Source organism: Podarcis filfolensis, assembly GCF_964270895.1.
Source record: "Podarcis filfolensis genome assembly, chromosome: 17".
NCBI classification, from domain to species: Eukaryota; Metazoa; Chordata; class Lepidosauria; order Squamata; family Lacertidae; genus Podarcis; species Podarcis filfolensis.
In genome coordinates, this window is record NC_139621.1 from 33048858 (window position 1) to 33065199 (window position 16342).

The window sequence follows — 16342 nt, forward strand, 5'->3', positions numbered from 1 at the left end:
TAGAACCAAAAACCCAGTGCAGGGGAATGGATAAGTGTTGGAAACTGAAGATATGGGTTTGAATTCATGCTCAGCCCTGAAGAGCCTTATGAAATCTGAGCTACTCAAACACTCTTTCTGGGTTGTTTTGAAGATAAAATAGAGTAACGTGCATATAAGCAAATCAGAGCTACTTGAGAAGGGGAGGATAGTTCAAAAGACAAGCATACACTCATCAACACAAAAAAGATGTGCACTTTTATGTAATATTTTATGTACCAATAGAAACTTGACTTGTATTTATTATGTCAACATCAAAACAAAGCTTTATACACTTTGCAGGCTGTTTGGCATAGTTATATATGTAAGAGTTTGTCTTTGGTCATAGAAATAAACTTATGCAATAATCACATCAAATCCAGATCTTATTAAAATATTGTGGAAATAAGCTTCTCCACTGATCCTTTTACAACAGAGGTAGAGTGGTCGAGTAATCAAACCAAAGTATTTGATTCATAATGGAAGGAAGAAAAATAAACAGAAACCTATTCCAGCCAAAATCAAGCCCTTTCTGGTTCCACTTATTTAAATGGGAGAGCATAAAGCACATGCTAAAGTCAACAATTTAAGGTGTCTAAAAAGTGCTTAATTTTGGCCAATTAAAGGCCTAAACATTTCTGAATACGAAAAAGAAAAACGTTGGTTATTACTGCATGAAATTGCTATTAGTTGGGCTAAAGCCAGGCAAACTTAAAAACTGAATCTCCCCCTCCTGGAGCAAGACTTGCAAAAATTAACAGGTAAGTTTTGAAATATGAGCAGAAGGTAAAGTCGATTTGGCCACTGTTTCACAAAGTCAAGCAGACCCTTGTATGCTACAAAAGAAAAGAGATACAGCACATTCAATGGTGTTGTTCAACAGTGTTGCAATTACCTATTTCATATTGAAGGAGAAAAGAACGGTATTACACCTGTGGACTCAATTCTATGCTTCTAGTTTTGACTTTACATTTTACAGAAAGCCATCTTAACTACCTGGATATTTTATACCAAACCTAGCACAACGAACCGAGGCAGCCATAAAAACAACCCAACATTAACACCAGTGGTTTTGTGACAAATTGTAAATTCCAGTGAGTTGTTAAACTGGGAAACAGATACCAGTTTTTAAGCTCCTTGGAAGTCTTTTGAAGTCCTAGCGTTCTTGGGTATGGTCCTCAACGTAATGTAACTCAATGTTTAATTTTTATCGTAAACTTGGCATTAGTGGTACAGGAGCTCCCTCTATTGGGACAGTGGAGGAGACAGTCAGTAACAGCCCACCATGCAATCTTTCATTCACCCGAAGCTCACAGCCATCTTGAAGCATACGTATTGCTATGCGCGCAATGTTCTTAGAGTCATCAAGCCCACTGTGAGGCCGTCCATCATAGTCCATTCCCAGCTTTTCAAGCATGGTTGAAAGTCTAATTTGGCTTCTTGGAACCTGATAAAGAAAATAAAAGATACTAAAGCAGGAGGAGGTAGGAAAGAGAACCAATATATATACACCCACCTACATTATTATTGTTGTTGTTGCTGCTATTAAATTGTTCAGTTGCCTAATGCCACAATACAAACAAACAAAGGGTTATATGCAACTAAATTCTATTGATAGTAGACCAACTGAAGATAATAGGCCTAAATCAGCCATATGCATTCATTTCAATGGGTCTACTCTGGGTATGACAAATATCAATACAACCCAAAATAACGAAGATTATACCCTTCTCAACCAATTTAGAAGAGCTAAAGGCACAGTAGGCAACAGTTACAGGCTGGGTTGCCGTTTGCTAACGGTTTGGCCAGAGGTATACCTCACCTGGAACAGAGCTTTGATTAAACTAAGTTCTAGCCAGCTAGGACTTGATGTATACATTCCCACAAATTTTGAAGCCATGGAGATAGAAATGTGGGGGGTTTTTTGGGGGGGGGGGATTTGAAATATATGCAACACTTATTTTCTGAGAAAGTAATAAACTTACATTTAGAGCTTAAGAACATAAAATGCTTCCTAGCTATAATACTGAAAAAGGCATATTTTTGTTTTTGCAAAGAGGAAAAAATAAATATTGAAAACACAAATCATCATCATTACAGGAAACAAAGGTTATCCCTACAGGGATAACTGTAACAGCAAAACAAAAACAAAAAACTAGCAAGGAATGCTCCCTCTTTTAAACAAACTTAAACAAATTATCTGAACAAAAATGATGTATGTCAGATCATATTGATAATATAAGTCTACAATATACTTAAATTTTAAATACCTAGCACTGAGTTTCAGGCAATGTAAGTGACAGAGACACAAACCTTGTAGAAGTTCCCATAGGATTTGCGAATATTGATCCACTTCTTAGCAAAAGAAGGATATTTCAGACGGCTAATGCGACACTGGATATTCAAAAATTTACTCATATCCCAAGATCTTAAAAAAAGAAAAAATATGCATAGTATCTTAAGAGTGAGTTAGGTGTCCCTTTCATGCTAATAGGACCAACACATGAAGATCTCCCCTGTGTCTCTGATTACATGAACTTTGGAGGTCATCTTCTGGGCACCTTCAGAGGCTGGACAGGTGGCAACCGGTCTTCTCCCCTTTCCTTTTATAGAAGGTTGGGGAAACCCCTAGAACAGATTTAGTGGGTATGCAGGGAGGAGAGGGGGAGAGTATTCCACTGCACAAGGATAAATCCTTGCACTGGCAAAACTCCTTTTAACCAATGAGTTTTGAGGCCAGGTAAAACCAGTTCTATTTGCCTGATCTTTTAATTTAACAGTGAGATAAAAATTGCATTTATGCGCTGATGTTTTATGTGACTCTGCTGGATTTTTAAAATTTCTGTCACTGTATTAACTAACTTTGTTTTTGTAACTGTGCAATGGTGTTTGGCATTACTTTATATAGAATCAATCTTGCTAGAATTAAAGAGGTGGGACTCAAATAGCAAAATTGCAACTTTTATGCAGAAGAGTTTTTTTGCTATACTAATTATGGGTAGGAACATAATTCTGGATATGGATAGGAACATAATGGAGCATGGTTGCGACCAGCACACTAGCTGTAAGAACCACTTGGATTAAATACTTACATATGAATACTAACATGCTTGAAATAGTTACACATATTATCCCCACTGAATTCAACTTTGTTTGGGAGTCCTTTTACAGAACTATTCATCATGACATGCTATTCAGATAAAAATGCAAAAACAGCTTCAGTTACCTGAATAATTCCAAAGATGCAACATAAAAGAATAGCACAGAGTTAAGATTATCAATTTGGCTTAATTTTTACAATATATGTTTCTTGATTGGAAATTAATGGTTTTGCAATGTTAAAAGTATTATTTTTAAGCAACTGAATACATACCCATCAGTTAATATGGAATAGCTATATTTGCTTCCCAGTTCTTTCTGTTTCATCCAGTCCACAGCATGTTGCAGAACCTTTGGAAATTCATCTGCTTTATCTACAAGGTCCTGAAAATATGTAACAACAGCAATGAGCAAAAATAAAAATATTGTACAAGGTATGATCTAAAAAAACATTGTGCAAGAAACTGTGAAAAGCAAGATTAACACAAATTGGGACTTGGATAAGATAAATCTTTAAAAGCTTGCTAGCAAGTCTACAACAGATTTCCAAAAAAAAAAAAAAAAAAAAAAAAAACGTAACTAAAAACGTTATTGTTTTCTATTGCATTCAGTGGATAGTAACTACTTTCAACCACTCCCTGCACAACAGACTGACAACATTAGATGGAGCTGCATTCCTAACACTTATACTGGAAAAACAAACTTTAAATCAATCCATCAACATAATCCCCATAGAATTTAAAATAGTAGCACAATCTGAATATACCTTATAGCTGGAGCAATACATTTCCCTTTTTATCTCCCAGAACAATGCTCTTTAACTTTCTTTTAAACCTCTGTCTGCCTAGAAACCATTATACACCTGCTGATTAACTCTTACTTTGAGGCACAGTCTGGAATATTCTGAACACCATCCAGGGACAGTTTCCAGCACATTGTGTGGGAAAATTCAGAATGATACAATATCATTCAAGCTACCTTTTAGGGAATCCTATCTTCCATCAACGATCTTATTGAGAAAACCCTGATAAGGACCTGAAGGAGCTTTAGGAATCCCAAGAACACAGGTTGAAAATCATGGACACGTAATTAATGTACTTGAAATATTGATTTTAGAAATGTTAATCTGGAAACAGGAAAGGAAGGGGGACATTGTTGTCCTAAGCACACTTAATTAATCATCAACATACCCAATAAATATGCTTGGAACTAGGAGCCGAGACTATTATAACAAGCACTTGCTTCATTTACACTCATAACTGTGGTCAGCTGCAGAGAATGTTACCTGAGAGATTCCTGTCAAATTAATGCAGAATTCTGAAAGCTGAGGATTAATCTCTGGTTTCACATACTGTTGAAATGTGTCCTCCTATAATATTAAAACATAGCTCACTTGGCAACAATGCAAAAGAATCACAGAAAATGTATAATGTTTTAGAAGAAAAGAGTAATAATTAAGGTATTAACTAGCATGCAAGCAGTCAACATCCAAGCTTTTTTATATTTGAACACAAGCAGTGAAATGGCAACATTTTATGAAAGAGAAAACCTGACACTCATTTTCTTATGAACAGGGACATTCTCAACAGCCTCCACTTTGGGTATCTTTGCCGGCTGATATGTAGTGCTGAGACCTTTTTAACATACAGTAGCTGTTAAAGAACTATGGACACATCATCAGAGCCACTGAACACTTGTACAGATGTGATTTTTTGCACTATTGAGGACAAACTTACATATGTGTAATGAAGCTCAACAGATCTTTGAAAAATGAAAAGCAGGATGCTGCAGTTTTTAATATAGGAGTGGCAGTGTAATAACTTAACATTTTTCTTGCTGGCTGCTTTTCCACAAAAAAAAACCTGAAGGTTCTAGTTACCTTTGTTGCAGGAACAAACGTGATTACTTTTAAATTCCTGTAAAAAGCTTTTAAACTGAAAGCTGAACAAAAACTAAAAGTTATTTTTAAGAGGTTAAACAGTATCTGTAAGAAAAGGATATACAGTGGTACCTCGGGTTATCCCTCTGGATACGTACTCTTCGGGTTGCGAATGTGGCAAACCCAGAAGTGTATACTTCCTGTTTTGCCACACGCACATGCGCAGAAGCGATCTGCACGCAGAAGCGATCTGCACGTCACGTGTGTATGCTGAAAAGCTCAATTGCGCCGCGCACGTGCCCAGAAGGGCGCCTCCAGTTACGGAGTTTTTGGGATACGGCCGGGCCTCCGGAACAGATCCCGTCTGTAACCAGAGGTACCACTGTATTGCCCAAATTCTCTTTTACAAAACACACTGTATCTAATGTTTGCTACCCATAAAAAAGTAAGAAGAAACAGGGTCACTTACAATTTCTAATGTCCGAGTGTTTAACAAGACAATAGGAAATTCAATGATTTCATGTGTAGATTCAGGAGGATTTCCTTCTTCACAAGTTGCTTCAAAGTCAATAACACAGATGTAATCATAGTAATTATCTGCATTCATAGTCTGGTTTTGCATTAACTTTTCTTTCTTATAGTAGTTTTTCAGTCTCTTTTTCAAAACATCTTTCACTCCTCTGCCAAAGGAAAAATATATATCAGTGCTTGACCATCACCTAAGGTTTATTCAGCAAAGTGCTGAGTGTAGAAATGCCATGGTATTTGTAGAATACAAAGTGTAGAAATCTCATGGTCTATTTGTTGGTTGGCTCCCTCTGCAAACTTTAGCCCTGCCTCTTGTAAATGCCAATGCCTAAAAGGTATTACAATGAGCTGTTCTGATCCACAGACCACACAAAGCAGTTGCTCCTACAGTACAGTCTTCTCTTGAGAAAGGAATAACCACCTTAAAGCAAGTCCAAAAATCTCTCTAGAAGAATCAGAAAAATCGCAAGTCTTAGAAAATGGAAAGACCACCTTATTCAGAGTTACCCCAGTTCTTTACAAAGGAAGTCAGCAGTGAAATGGAAACACTTAAAAAAATAACAATCATTTGATTCATGATTCATATAAGCTTAAGCATATCCAGGCAAGCTGCAGTGATAGATAGATGATAGGACAGGAATTAATCGCAAAACAGGAATAGTACCAATTATGTACACAGCTAAGAAGTTTATTTCAGCTAATCATAGCTCATTAACCAATTTAGGGTTTGGCTATAATGCTAAACCACCAATCCCATCCTAGTGCCCTCCAGATCCTTTGCACAGCCCCCATCAGCTCCAGCCAGCATGGGTAGTATAGTGGAGGAGCATGCAATTCTGAGACTTGTGCCCACAACGGTAAACTGTTTATAATTACATCCAAACCATCCTATTGAGTTTCTTCCTAGCTGTCATTCTCCCTTCATTTCCCTTTTCTTACCAGGTTATCCTTTCAGGAAGGCTATATGGAACTTCTCTTACATGTTCCTTTTGCTGTATAACTGAAGAATATACAGACTTATAACTTATATTGCAAACTCTAGAATTACAAATTATGCAACAAGTCATGTGTTCAGAAATTACATTACCAGTAGCAGCTGTAACTATCAAATCCTCAGTTTCTCCACAAGTCTTCAGTTCCATTCCATTTATAATGTACTCTAAATAACTAACAAATGACAAACTTTCCCTCTAATTTCACTTACTCTTCAGGCTGTAAAAAGCTTGTAGGAATAGGGATGCATAATAGGTGACCATACCGGTCTCAATCCAGCCCTGCTCAGGGTAGTTTTTAATGATTGATGTTTCGTTTTGTTTTTAAATACAGTCGTACCTCGGAAGTCGAATGGAATCCGTTCTGGAAGTCCATTCAACTTCTGAAATGTTCGGAAACCAAAGCGCGGCCTCTGATTGGCTGCAGGAAGCTCCTATAGCCAATAGGAAGCCCCATCAGATGTTCGGCTTCCAAAAGAACGTTTGAAAACCGAAACACTCACTTCCGGTTTTCGATTGTTTGGGAGCCAGAACGTTCAACTCCCAAGGCGTTCAGGAGCCGAGGTCCGACTATATTTTGTTAGAAGCCACCCACATTGGCTAGGCCTAGGGCAACCCAGTCAGATGAACGTCATATGAATAATAAAATTATTATTATTACTTACATATGAAATCAGAAATGCATATGTATCCTCAAAAAAGACAAACACCTGACAAATGCTTACCTGGTGTCAAGTTTGAATTCAGCAAGTTTAGCTCTAAGTTCATCTCGGCTCATTCTGTTGATATGGCCATTCGTCAGAGAAATCTCTTTGTAAACTGGGTCGCTGAAGTCACTTGAACCAGACATGGTTTTCTTTTCTTGACAATAAAATATATAATGCCGCTTACTCTGGAAGGCTATGTGATAATGATACAAAACAATCAAGTTTATATCAATCGACCTCAACTTCCAAAGCTTAAAATAAGTATTTTATTCAACACATTCCTGCTGATTTGCTGATCCATATATAAACTAATAAACACTTTTTACCTGATGCAGGGCATTATATAAAGAAAACCCCAGAGTTGTAATAGTCTGGAACCTCTCTCCCCCTCATACATACGTAACTTTTGAAATCATTTTTCTTTTATGAAGGAAATGATGGTCAATATTGCTTTGTGGGTCGGATTTAGTCTACCAGTCAATAGTCTGAGATCTGCTGGGGAGTTCTTGCTGATAGTTCCACTGTGGCTGGTGCCACAATATCATAGCAGAACCTTCTTGGTCACAGTACCCAAACTTGCAAATATCAGATAGGCTTAGGATTTAAATATGTAATGTGATGAATTAATATGTTTAATGCCAAATTTGAAAGAAAGAAAGATGATAAGTAATGAAGTTCATCTTATAAGAATACTGGTTTTGGAAAACTGTTAAAATGATATACACTGAAATTCAACCAGGGGGATACGAGGAGGTCACTTAACAATGTTACTAAGATTGGTTTAAATACAACTGAGATTTATGTTGTTTGTTTGAAAAATCTTTTGGAAAATTAATAATAAAAATTTGGAAAAAATAATAGAGACCATTCAACAAAATTGGGGGGGGGGGGATGCTACCAAAAAAACACACCTTGCCACACACAAGCAGCACCAGAGTCTACAATTGTAGCCTTTTCAGGTTTTGCCCTCGGGTGGGAAGAGAATTGTGCCCGGGACAGGGAAATGGGAGTCAAACAGACACTCAAGGGATAATTTTCAGAGAAAAAGCTTTATTTCTACCATCCAGGCTTGGTAGAAGGAGCTAGTGTGATAATTTCACAAACAAGCACAAGTTCACAGCCATTTGCACAGAGCATATATTCCCTCCCCTTTCTCCTCCTCCTCAGGAGCCCTGCCCCATGATGAGTTTCCTGAGCATGAACAGAAAGCTCCTGTCTTTGGGACTCTTGGCGCCCTTCCCAGGAAAGGGGGATGAGAAGCCAAGGGGGTTGAGGAGCCTTGCGGTCCAGTGTCCAAGATGTGTTGCACCTAGAGTGAGATAAGACTCAGTTCCCAGGCTTGCTTTATGCTTGGCATTGACAGAGCCTATTCATCAGCCTTTTTGAAGCTCTCTCGTACTGATAAAAGGAACATTTTGCCTATGCAACAGCATCTTGTGAGAAAGCAGAGAAGAGCAGAGAAAAGCTGTTTTAGAAGAGAAAAAGGGAATTTTGGACAGTTTGAGGCTTAGGGTGACTTCGGGCCTGGGTGGGGCACCTGTCCTCCCCTCCTTCACAAGAAACATGCACGCTGCTCCACCCACTTCGCCCCATGTTTGTTTACCCTCCAGCCTGACGAGGAGCTCTGGAGAACCCGAAACCTTGCGGGATATGCTGTGGCATTTTGGCGGGCTTCATAACGGTGCTGCTCTCACGAGTATTAATGGCGGCGCAACCCTTTCAAACGTGTTGTGGGAGTGGTAGGAGGGGGTTATTGGTTTGTTTTTATTATCTATTTTGTGTGGGGGGTTTTCCTACGGCATTTTAATGTTGCGAACCGCTCTGAGAAGAATAAATAATAATAATAATAATAATGTGATGCTGGGATGCTGGATGCAATAATCCTATACACAACTGTGGCCTGATGGGAAGTCTTGCTCTTAAGTTTCACTCCTGCACACAATGCTGCACAAACAATACTAAGACATTCCCTCACCACCCCAGAATGTTCAGTTCATATTGAGTTCATGAAACACCGTAACGTGCCTGTTCTTAATGCATAGTTGATCACATCTACGGAACGTGGTTACTATGCTCTTTTGAGTTTCCTATATCAATCATTAGTAATTGTTTTAAGTCTTAATATATTAATCATTGGTTATAATTTAATTAGGAGGTCTTCATGCCTGTCTAGTTCTGTGCACCCTTTTCCAGCCTTTAATGTATTGGTGATTAATGTAATCTTTGCTTTGTACTTGTGTTAACCAATCAGCAATAAGCACATATGTGGCAATGCTGTAATATTCAATAAAAGAGGCTCCTTGAGACTTGCTCAGGAGATGCCTCCCAGATGACACTCACTACCTGTCTGTCATTATTTCAACCCAACAATGTGAAGCACCACAAATTTGGCCCGGGGTGGTGGTGATTTGAGACCGTTAAACAGGACCGTTCTCCTCCCCTCCCCCCCCTCGCGCGCGAGCGCCATTCCTCCTTCAAACGGCTAATGCCGCCTCACGTGACTTTCGCCGGGCGCCGCGCGCGAGCTGGACCAATGACGCCACAGTGGGAAGGAGGAGGAGGAGGAGAGAGAGGGAGGGCGATTCCCATTCTGAAGCCTCTCCGCGGCAACGCTCACCCGCAAGCCGGCTTCTGTCACTCCTCCGTTCTCTTCTAGCGCTAGCGGCTGCTGCTGCTGCGACGTCGGCACGTTCGCGTTCCGCCGCTCCCTTCTCTTCCGCTGTGGCGCGGGCGGCCGCCAGAAGATCAAAAGCAGCAGCAGCGTCACAAAAGGGGGGCGGGATAAGTGACGCAAGCTTGCCGGAGAGCCTCTGCTCGCACGGCTCCGCCCACCTGGACCTGACGATTGACGCGAAGGCGGGACTTAGGATAGGAACGCCCCTCCCCTGATCTTAACAACTCAAGACTGAGAGGGCCTGGAGGAGGAAGTGCGCGTGCGCGCCGCCGCTACCGCGCGTCTTTGTCCGGCGCCCCGCCTCTCTTTTCCTCCCGCCCCTTTCAGAACGGAAAGCTCCCGTTTGGCGGCTCCTCCTCCAATCCGCGGCCCGTCTAGTGTCACGTGGAGAACTCCCGCTCTCAGTGTTTAGGCAATGCGCTTCGACGTCAGGGGCGTGGCCTTCCTCTCAGACTCCCGCTTTGCCCCGCCCTCTGCCCGGGCTGGGATTTAGGGCGGTTGCAGGCAGTTCCCCCGCACAAGGCGCAAAATAATAATGTATCAATGACAATATCAATAAAACCAGTATTTATACGAAAATACCCATTAAAATATATACATCGAATATATCTTAATTAATTTTACTTCCTTTCCAAAACTTGGTGCCCAAAATCCTTAATAACAGCCAGTACAGTCATACCTTGGGTTACTGAAATATACTCAGAGTCAAGAGTGGATTTCATGCTCTTTATTCAGCTCATAGTAGCGAGGAGGAATGAATGTTCCCCCAGAATGTCTGCTTTATATACATTATTTACACAGTGGGCTGCACGTGATTGGCTAATTCCGGGATTCTCCTGTAGGCCAATCAGGTTGTGAATTCACTTTCATCTGGAGCTGGATTGGGTGGCTCCTGAGGACCAATCAGACTGCTGCATTCTGAATCCTATTGTTCTAGGACCAATTAGACTGCTGCATTTTGGATCCTATTGTTCTAGGACCAATCAGACTGCTGCATTTTGGATCCTATTCAACTCAGTACATAACAGTTACAGACACTTCAGGTTGTGTGTTTTCGTGTTGCGCACTGCGCCGAACCCGGAAGTACCGGAACGGGTTACTTTTAGGTTTCGGCGCATGAGCAGAAGCACTGAATTGTGCTTTGCCCATGCACAGAAGCACCGAATTGTGACCCGTGTGTGCGCAGACGCGATGCTGCGGGTTGCAAATACTGTGGGTTGCGAACGTGCTTCTCGCACGGATCACGTTCACATCCTGAGCGTCCACTGTATGAAGACCAATCAGAACTGTTTGTTTACATTTCTTACGTGATGTCAATACTCCTCTAGTACTGTCATGCTGTCCACGCAAACGGGTTGCTGATCTTTTGTGTACAAACTTCAGAAAACCTATAGCTACCTAGGAGACCTTTCGAAGTACAGTGCTACCTCGGGTTAAGTACTTAATTCGTTCCGGAGGTCCGTACTTAACCTGAAACTGTTGTTAACGTGAAGCACCACTTTAGCTAATGGGGCCTCCTGCTGCTGCCGCGCCGCCGGAGCCCAATTTCTGTTCTTATCCTGAAGCAAAGTTCTTAACCTGAAGCACTATTTCTGGGTTAGCTGAGTGTGTAATCTGAAGTGTATGTAACCTGAAGCGTATGTAACCCGAGGTACCACTGGATGGCACTGACTTCTTTTTTATCTCCATTTTTAATAAATGTGGTAATATCAAATATAGTTCTATTTCATCACATTCTCATAATTATAGTAGGGTACAAAGCGAGAATCTGGAAATGTCATCTTTACTTCTGTAGCTTGTGTCTTTGGTTTTTGCACTGGTAAGCAATGTACTTTTGGTAGCTGGAATGGTTAAACGGTTTCCACTTTGGAGTGCTGCATATCCTGGATGGTTTTTTTCGCACTGTCTCTTCACCTGTTAAGAAGTTACATAAGTTGTTATGACTTCCTTGAAAATAAGTGTGTCCACTGATCTGCTCTTAAACAAATCCATAAAATTTAAATAAATGCATGTTACCATGTTGATATTTATCAACCAAGAATTTTTGCATTGCTGGCCATTAACATCCTCTAGCAATTGGAAAGCTGCTTTGAATAAGTGGGTGAATGTAGGTCTTTTTCTTAATATATCAATGATGCTCCTTTTGATAGTTCCTTTGGAGCATGGGTAGGCAAACTAAAGCCCGGGGGCCGAATCTGGCCCAATCACCTTCTAAATCCGGCCTGCGGACGGTCCGGGAATCAGTGTGTTTTTAGTAGAATGTGTGCTTTTATTTAAAATGAATCTCTGGGTTATTTGTGGGTCATAGGAATTTGTTCATTTCCCACCCCACCCCCAAATATAGTCTGGCCTCCCACAAGGTCTGAGGGACAGTGGACTGGCCCCCTGCTGGAAAAGTTTGCTGACCCCTGCTTTGGAGAAAGTGGTTTCCCGCAAGCAGGCTGTGGCTTTGTGCCTGCATTGGAAAAATCCGTAAGGAAAATCAGTGTTTTAAAACATAATGGCTAAGCCACAGCACGTGAGCCGTATCTGACACCCTTGGAGTGTTTTGTGGCCTCCAAGTCTTTTTTCCTAATTTGAAAGGATCTTTCAGGTTGGTTGGTTGGTTGAAGATATTGACTGATTCTATAGGTCCCCTGCTGTAATACCATGGGGACAGTTTTTTGTGATTCCCCAAGGGCAGCTATGGTTTTCCCAGTAGTGATGTATGGAAGTGAAAGCTGGACCATCAAGAAGGCTGATTGCCGAAGAATTGATGCTTTTGAATTATGGTGCTGGAGGAGACTCTTGAGAGTCCCATGGACTGCAAGAAGATCAAACCTCTCCATTCTTAAGGAAATCAGCCCTGAGCGCTCACTGGAAGGACAGATCTTGAAGCTGAGGCTCCAATACTTTGGCCACCTCATGAGAAGAGAAGACTCCCTGGAAAAGACCCTGATGCTGGGAAAGATGGAGGGCACAAGGAGAAGGGGACGACAGAGGACGAGATGGTTGGACAGCGTTCTCAAAGCTACCAGCATGAGTTTGACCAAACTGCGGGAGGCAGTGGAAGACAGAAGTGCCTGGCGTGCTCTGGTTCATGGGGTCACGAAGAGTCAGACATTGCTAAACGACTAAACAACAACAACAACAAGGGCCCCTCCAAAATGTTGTAATTTAAAAAATAATATGTAGATTTTTTGCTGTGATTTCAAGAGGTGCTTTCTCTGATTAGTCAGGATTCCACACATCCTCCCATTTTCAGATTTAAATACACATTACTGGCTGCTTCTGCGGGAGCTACAACAAAAGGTTTTTGTGTCACCACCTTGTCTCACCAAAATGTGTCCTATAAAAAGAAAGTTTTTGCCACATCAACTTTGAGATGCAGCCTTCAGTGAGGTCACCATGGGCCATTTTGTCCCCCAAAAGTAATGTGCAACGTAATAATAAAATAGTACGGTAAATAAAAGATAAAATGGTCAAAGAATAGGAATTGTAAGGCAGAGCTAAAACACGGTGGGGAGTGTTTTTCAGCTCAGTAGGTCGCATTCCCTTGTGGTCTACCTTCTGCCAGTGGTGGCTGGGGTCAGAGGCAACAGAACTGAGAAGATAAATTGTAGCCATGCAAAAGCCAGAGGTTTTTACACATATGTGCATGAACACACACACCAAAAAAAACCTCCAGGCTAACAGGATACATAAAAGACTCATTCCAGTCAGGTAAAAGCCCCCAAGGAGGACGTAGAATCAGGTCAACAAGTACAGTAGTGGGTGACTGGGGCTTATGGGGAGAAAAGGTATTAAGATATGGGGAAGTGGGGCATGGCCCGGGGTTAATCTTGAGGGTCACTTTTGGCTCCTGGGCCAGAGGATCCCCACTTTGTGGTGCATTAACTAGATAACAACAATCTAGCAATGGGTAGGAAGAGCAGTAATCTTAAATCAGAAACTGGCCTGTGTTGTGTGTGTGTGTGTGTTCACTTTGCTTCATCAGATTTATTAAGTGTTATCCTCAATTGGCTGGTATGTGTATGAAATATTAAACAGAGAAAGTATAAACAGGTGAAACAGCTGTGGAATGCAAAGAGAGTCTGAAACAATTTATGTACATTTTAAAAAGAGCATATTCAGGCCACTTCCTGCTCTTAATATTTTCCCCCTTCTTGCCACCAGAGGGCAAGCAATGCAGCACATTCCGGGTATGAAGAATTGCTCATGCATTACTGTACTTCTTAACATTTAGGTTTTCAAAGGAAATGTGAAACCAATCATTTTTCTTCTCAAAGAGTGCCACTTACTTCTGAGTGCTGAGTGAAACATCTGATTTTGGATTCAGGGTGGCAGCGTAAGTATCTGCAGAAAACGTGAACATGGAGCATAGATGTTGTATTTAGGCTGCAATGTCATTTAATGCCTCATTGTCCTAGTTTTGCTCTGTACATTCTAGTGGTAACTTGGTGTGGCAACACTCTCTGAACTGAAGGGAAGGACATCATAGGCTCTGCCCGACTTGAGGACCAAGAGACAGCACCCCAGCTCTCAAAGGAGAACATTGTGGCAATATGGAGACCAACACGGCCCCCATCCGTAGGCTAGAAAAGGAGCATATGCAAGAAACGCCCTTCTCCCTTCCAGAAAGTACACTGGGTTCCAGCTGCCAGTTGCTCTGAGACTGCAAAACTGAAGAGAAGCCATCAGTCAGGAAACTAGTAAGGACTGCTGAATTGTGTGTGTGCTTAAAAGAGAGGGAGGCCCACATGTCCAGGACAGATGATACTGCTGAGATGATGTAACTTCAATAATTAGTGCCTGGACTCGTTTACTTCCCTCTTCCCTCCCTATTCTTGTCTCCTCTAGTCTCTCCTTGACTTTTAGATTGAGTGCCTGCAGGCAGGGACTGTCCTGTCCTTTAATTTCCGTACAGCACCTATAAATATTTAGGTGCTTCGTAAGTGACAAATGACAGCAACTTATTCATTAAGACACTCATTTCAAAGCACTTTTTAATTAAGTGCCATTTTTGTCTGGGGCGAAATATTTCCCAGGCACAACAAGCGGACCGCTTACCTCTGGCGATAGGAGTCGACCTTGAAAGATAGTGGCATACAGAGTGTTTGATCTCCTTTGGGATGCCATTGAATGGATGTGTCGACTCCAAATCCAACCTGTCCCTGAGCCCCTGAAGAAATAGGCATGGTTTCCTCATTGGAGATGGTAAAGAAACAGAAATGTCTCAGCTAGATCTGTCCATACCAAATACCTTGACGTTTTCTAATTTTTGTTCCTGTTGCTCTTTCCGCACACGTTGGATTTGCCAAGTAGAGTTTAGAGTTTATCTTTCTTCTGGCTCCAGTGCCTGCCTGTGGCCTTGTTTGTTGTGGTAGCCAAGGAAACAGTGACTCGCTTGCAAGCAACACACACACAGCGCAAGCGTTTTTTCAGTCCAAAAAGCTTCAGCTACCAAGGAAGCTAAATCCGTTATTTTAACTCTTCTAAACTTCACTGCACAGAAGGAAATCCTGCGTTTTATTTTTCGTTCTCAAGAGATAATGTCCTATTGGAATCCTCGTTACATTTGCCCATGTGCGTTCCTAAAACAGCCCATGGCAGTGGCAAATGAGGAAGATAATAGCACTTGTTTGATTGGCTAATCTGTCTCTGCATCTGCTTGTAATTGCAGAGCGCGAGTTAAGAAATAAAGCACATTCTTGACATTACACAAGGAATGGAATCCAGTGATAATGGTGCCCCTAGCAACAAGTATAGGCAAACTCATCTCTCCTCCCCTCCCCACCCAGCAGCCCTTATTTTATTTCTTTAAACACTTCGATCCCTTGCAGGCATTGTGTACTACTAGGCAGAAGATCGTATCTCCCTTCACAAGTAGTTATTAGAGCCAGTTTATGCAAGCAGAATCAAATCCTGCTCTGTGTAGCATGTAGGCGGCAGATGTGCCCACGAGGGGAATTGTGTGTTGGAATAAACCCCTTTCCCAAACCTGCCAGTGGGAAAGGGAGAAAGCTAATCATCCATCACCTGGTAAGATATTAAGCTTCCGCTGGAAAATGTTTACTACACCACCCACTTTTACAGCAGTAGGTGAATGGAAGTCTTTAGGTAACCTATATGCATGTGAATGTATCCTGGCTTTGGAAAACCCACAGCTGCTGGGAACCAGCTTTCCCCACCCTTCTAGGAACAACACTGCTACAACTGTCAGTTGTCCTGAACAGACAAGGGGAAATAACCATTTGTTTCTCCACTACCGCCACTGTCTAGTTGCCAGGTGTTATGTACTGAAGTTCTCACCCTGGGCCAGCAGCGGGATACTGTAGATAGTTCAGGTCCACATATGCAAATAAGGGATTGAAAGTGACGTTCAGTGATTGGCTAGTTACAGAAAATGGTTACTGTTGCGTTCTAGTGGAGCTCTATATAAGCAGGCTGGCTGAACCCTTCAGTT

At 41.5% G+C, this 16342-nt stretch overlaps 1 protein-coding gene and 1 long non-coding RNA gene across 4 annotated transcripts; both read right to left on the reverse strand.

Moving 5' to 3' along the window:
* Positions 1-221: 221 nt before the first annotated feature.
* Positions 222-10154, reverse strand: ERI1 (exoribonuclease 1). 3 transcript variants are annotated; one of them, XM_083592474.1, is made up of 7 exons: positions 9841-10154; positions 7242-7416; positions 5466-5676; positions 4403-4486; positions 3392-3501; positions 2332-2446; positions 222-1465 (listed from the first exon to the last, which is right to left on the reverse strand). In XM_083592474.1, the coding sequence occupies exons 2-7, from the start codon at positions 7364-7366 to the stop codon at positions 1226-1228; spliced, it is 885 nt and encodes a 294-aa protein (XP_083448600.1). In that variant the 5' UTR covers positions 7367-7416; positions 9841-10154; the 3' UTR covers positions 222-1225. The 3 variants fall into 3 exon arrangements, with proteins under 3 accessions (XP_083448600.1, XP_083448602.1, XP_083448601.1); XM_083592476.1 differs by lacking the exon at positions 9841-10154 and adding an exon at positions 9604-9700; XM_083592475.1 differs by lacking the exon at positions 9841-10154 and adding an exon at positions 8827-9081.
* Positions 10155-11581: 1427 nt separating this feature from the next.
* Positions 11582-15569, reverse strand: LOC310752340. The gene is made up of 3 exons (XR_014542915.1): positions 14947-15569; positions 14178-14232; positions 11582-11811 (listed from the first exon to the last, which is right to left on the reverse strand). It is a non-coding gene; the product is annotated as an uncharacterized lncRNA (long non-coding RNA).
* Positions 15570-16342: the final 773 nt, after the last annotated feature.

Excerpts from the sequence above, each read along its gene's own strand:
- ERI1 (XM_083592474.1), bottom strand. The coding sequence starts at position 7,366 with ATGTCTGGTTCAAGTGACTTCAGCGACCCAGTTTACAAAGAGATTTCT. Across the intron at positions 5,677-7,241 it reads GAATTCAAACTTGACACCAG|AGGAGTGAAAGATGTTTTGA; the intron begins GTAAGCATTTGT and ends TTCCTTTGGCAG. Across the intron at positions 4,487-5,465 it reads ACACTCGGACATTAGAAATT|GAGGACACATTTCAACAGTA; the intron begins GTAAGTGACCCT and ends TTAATATTATAG.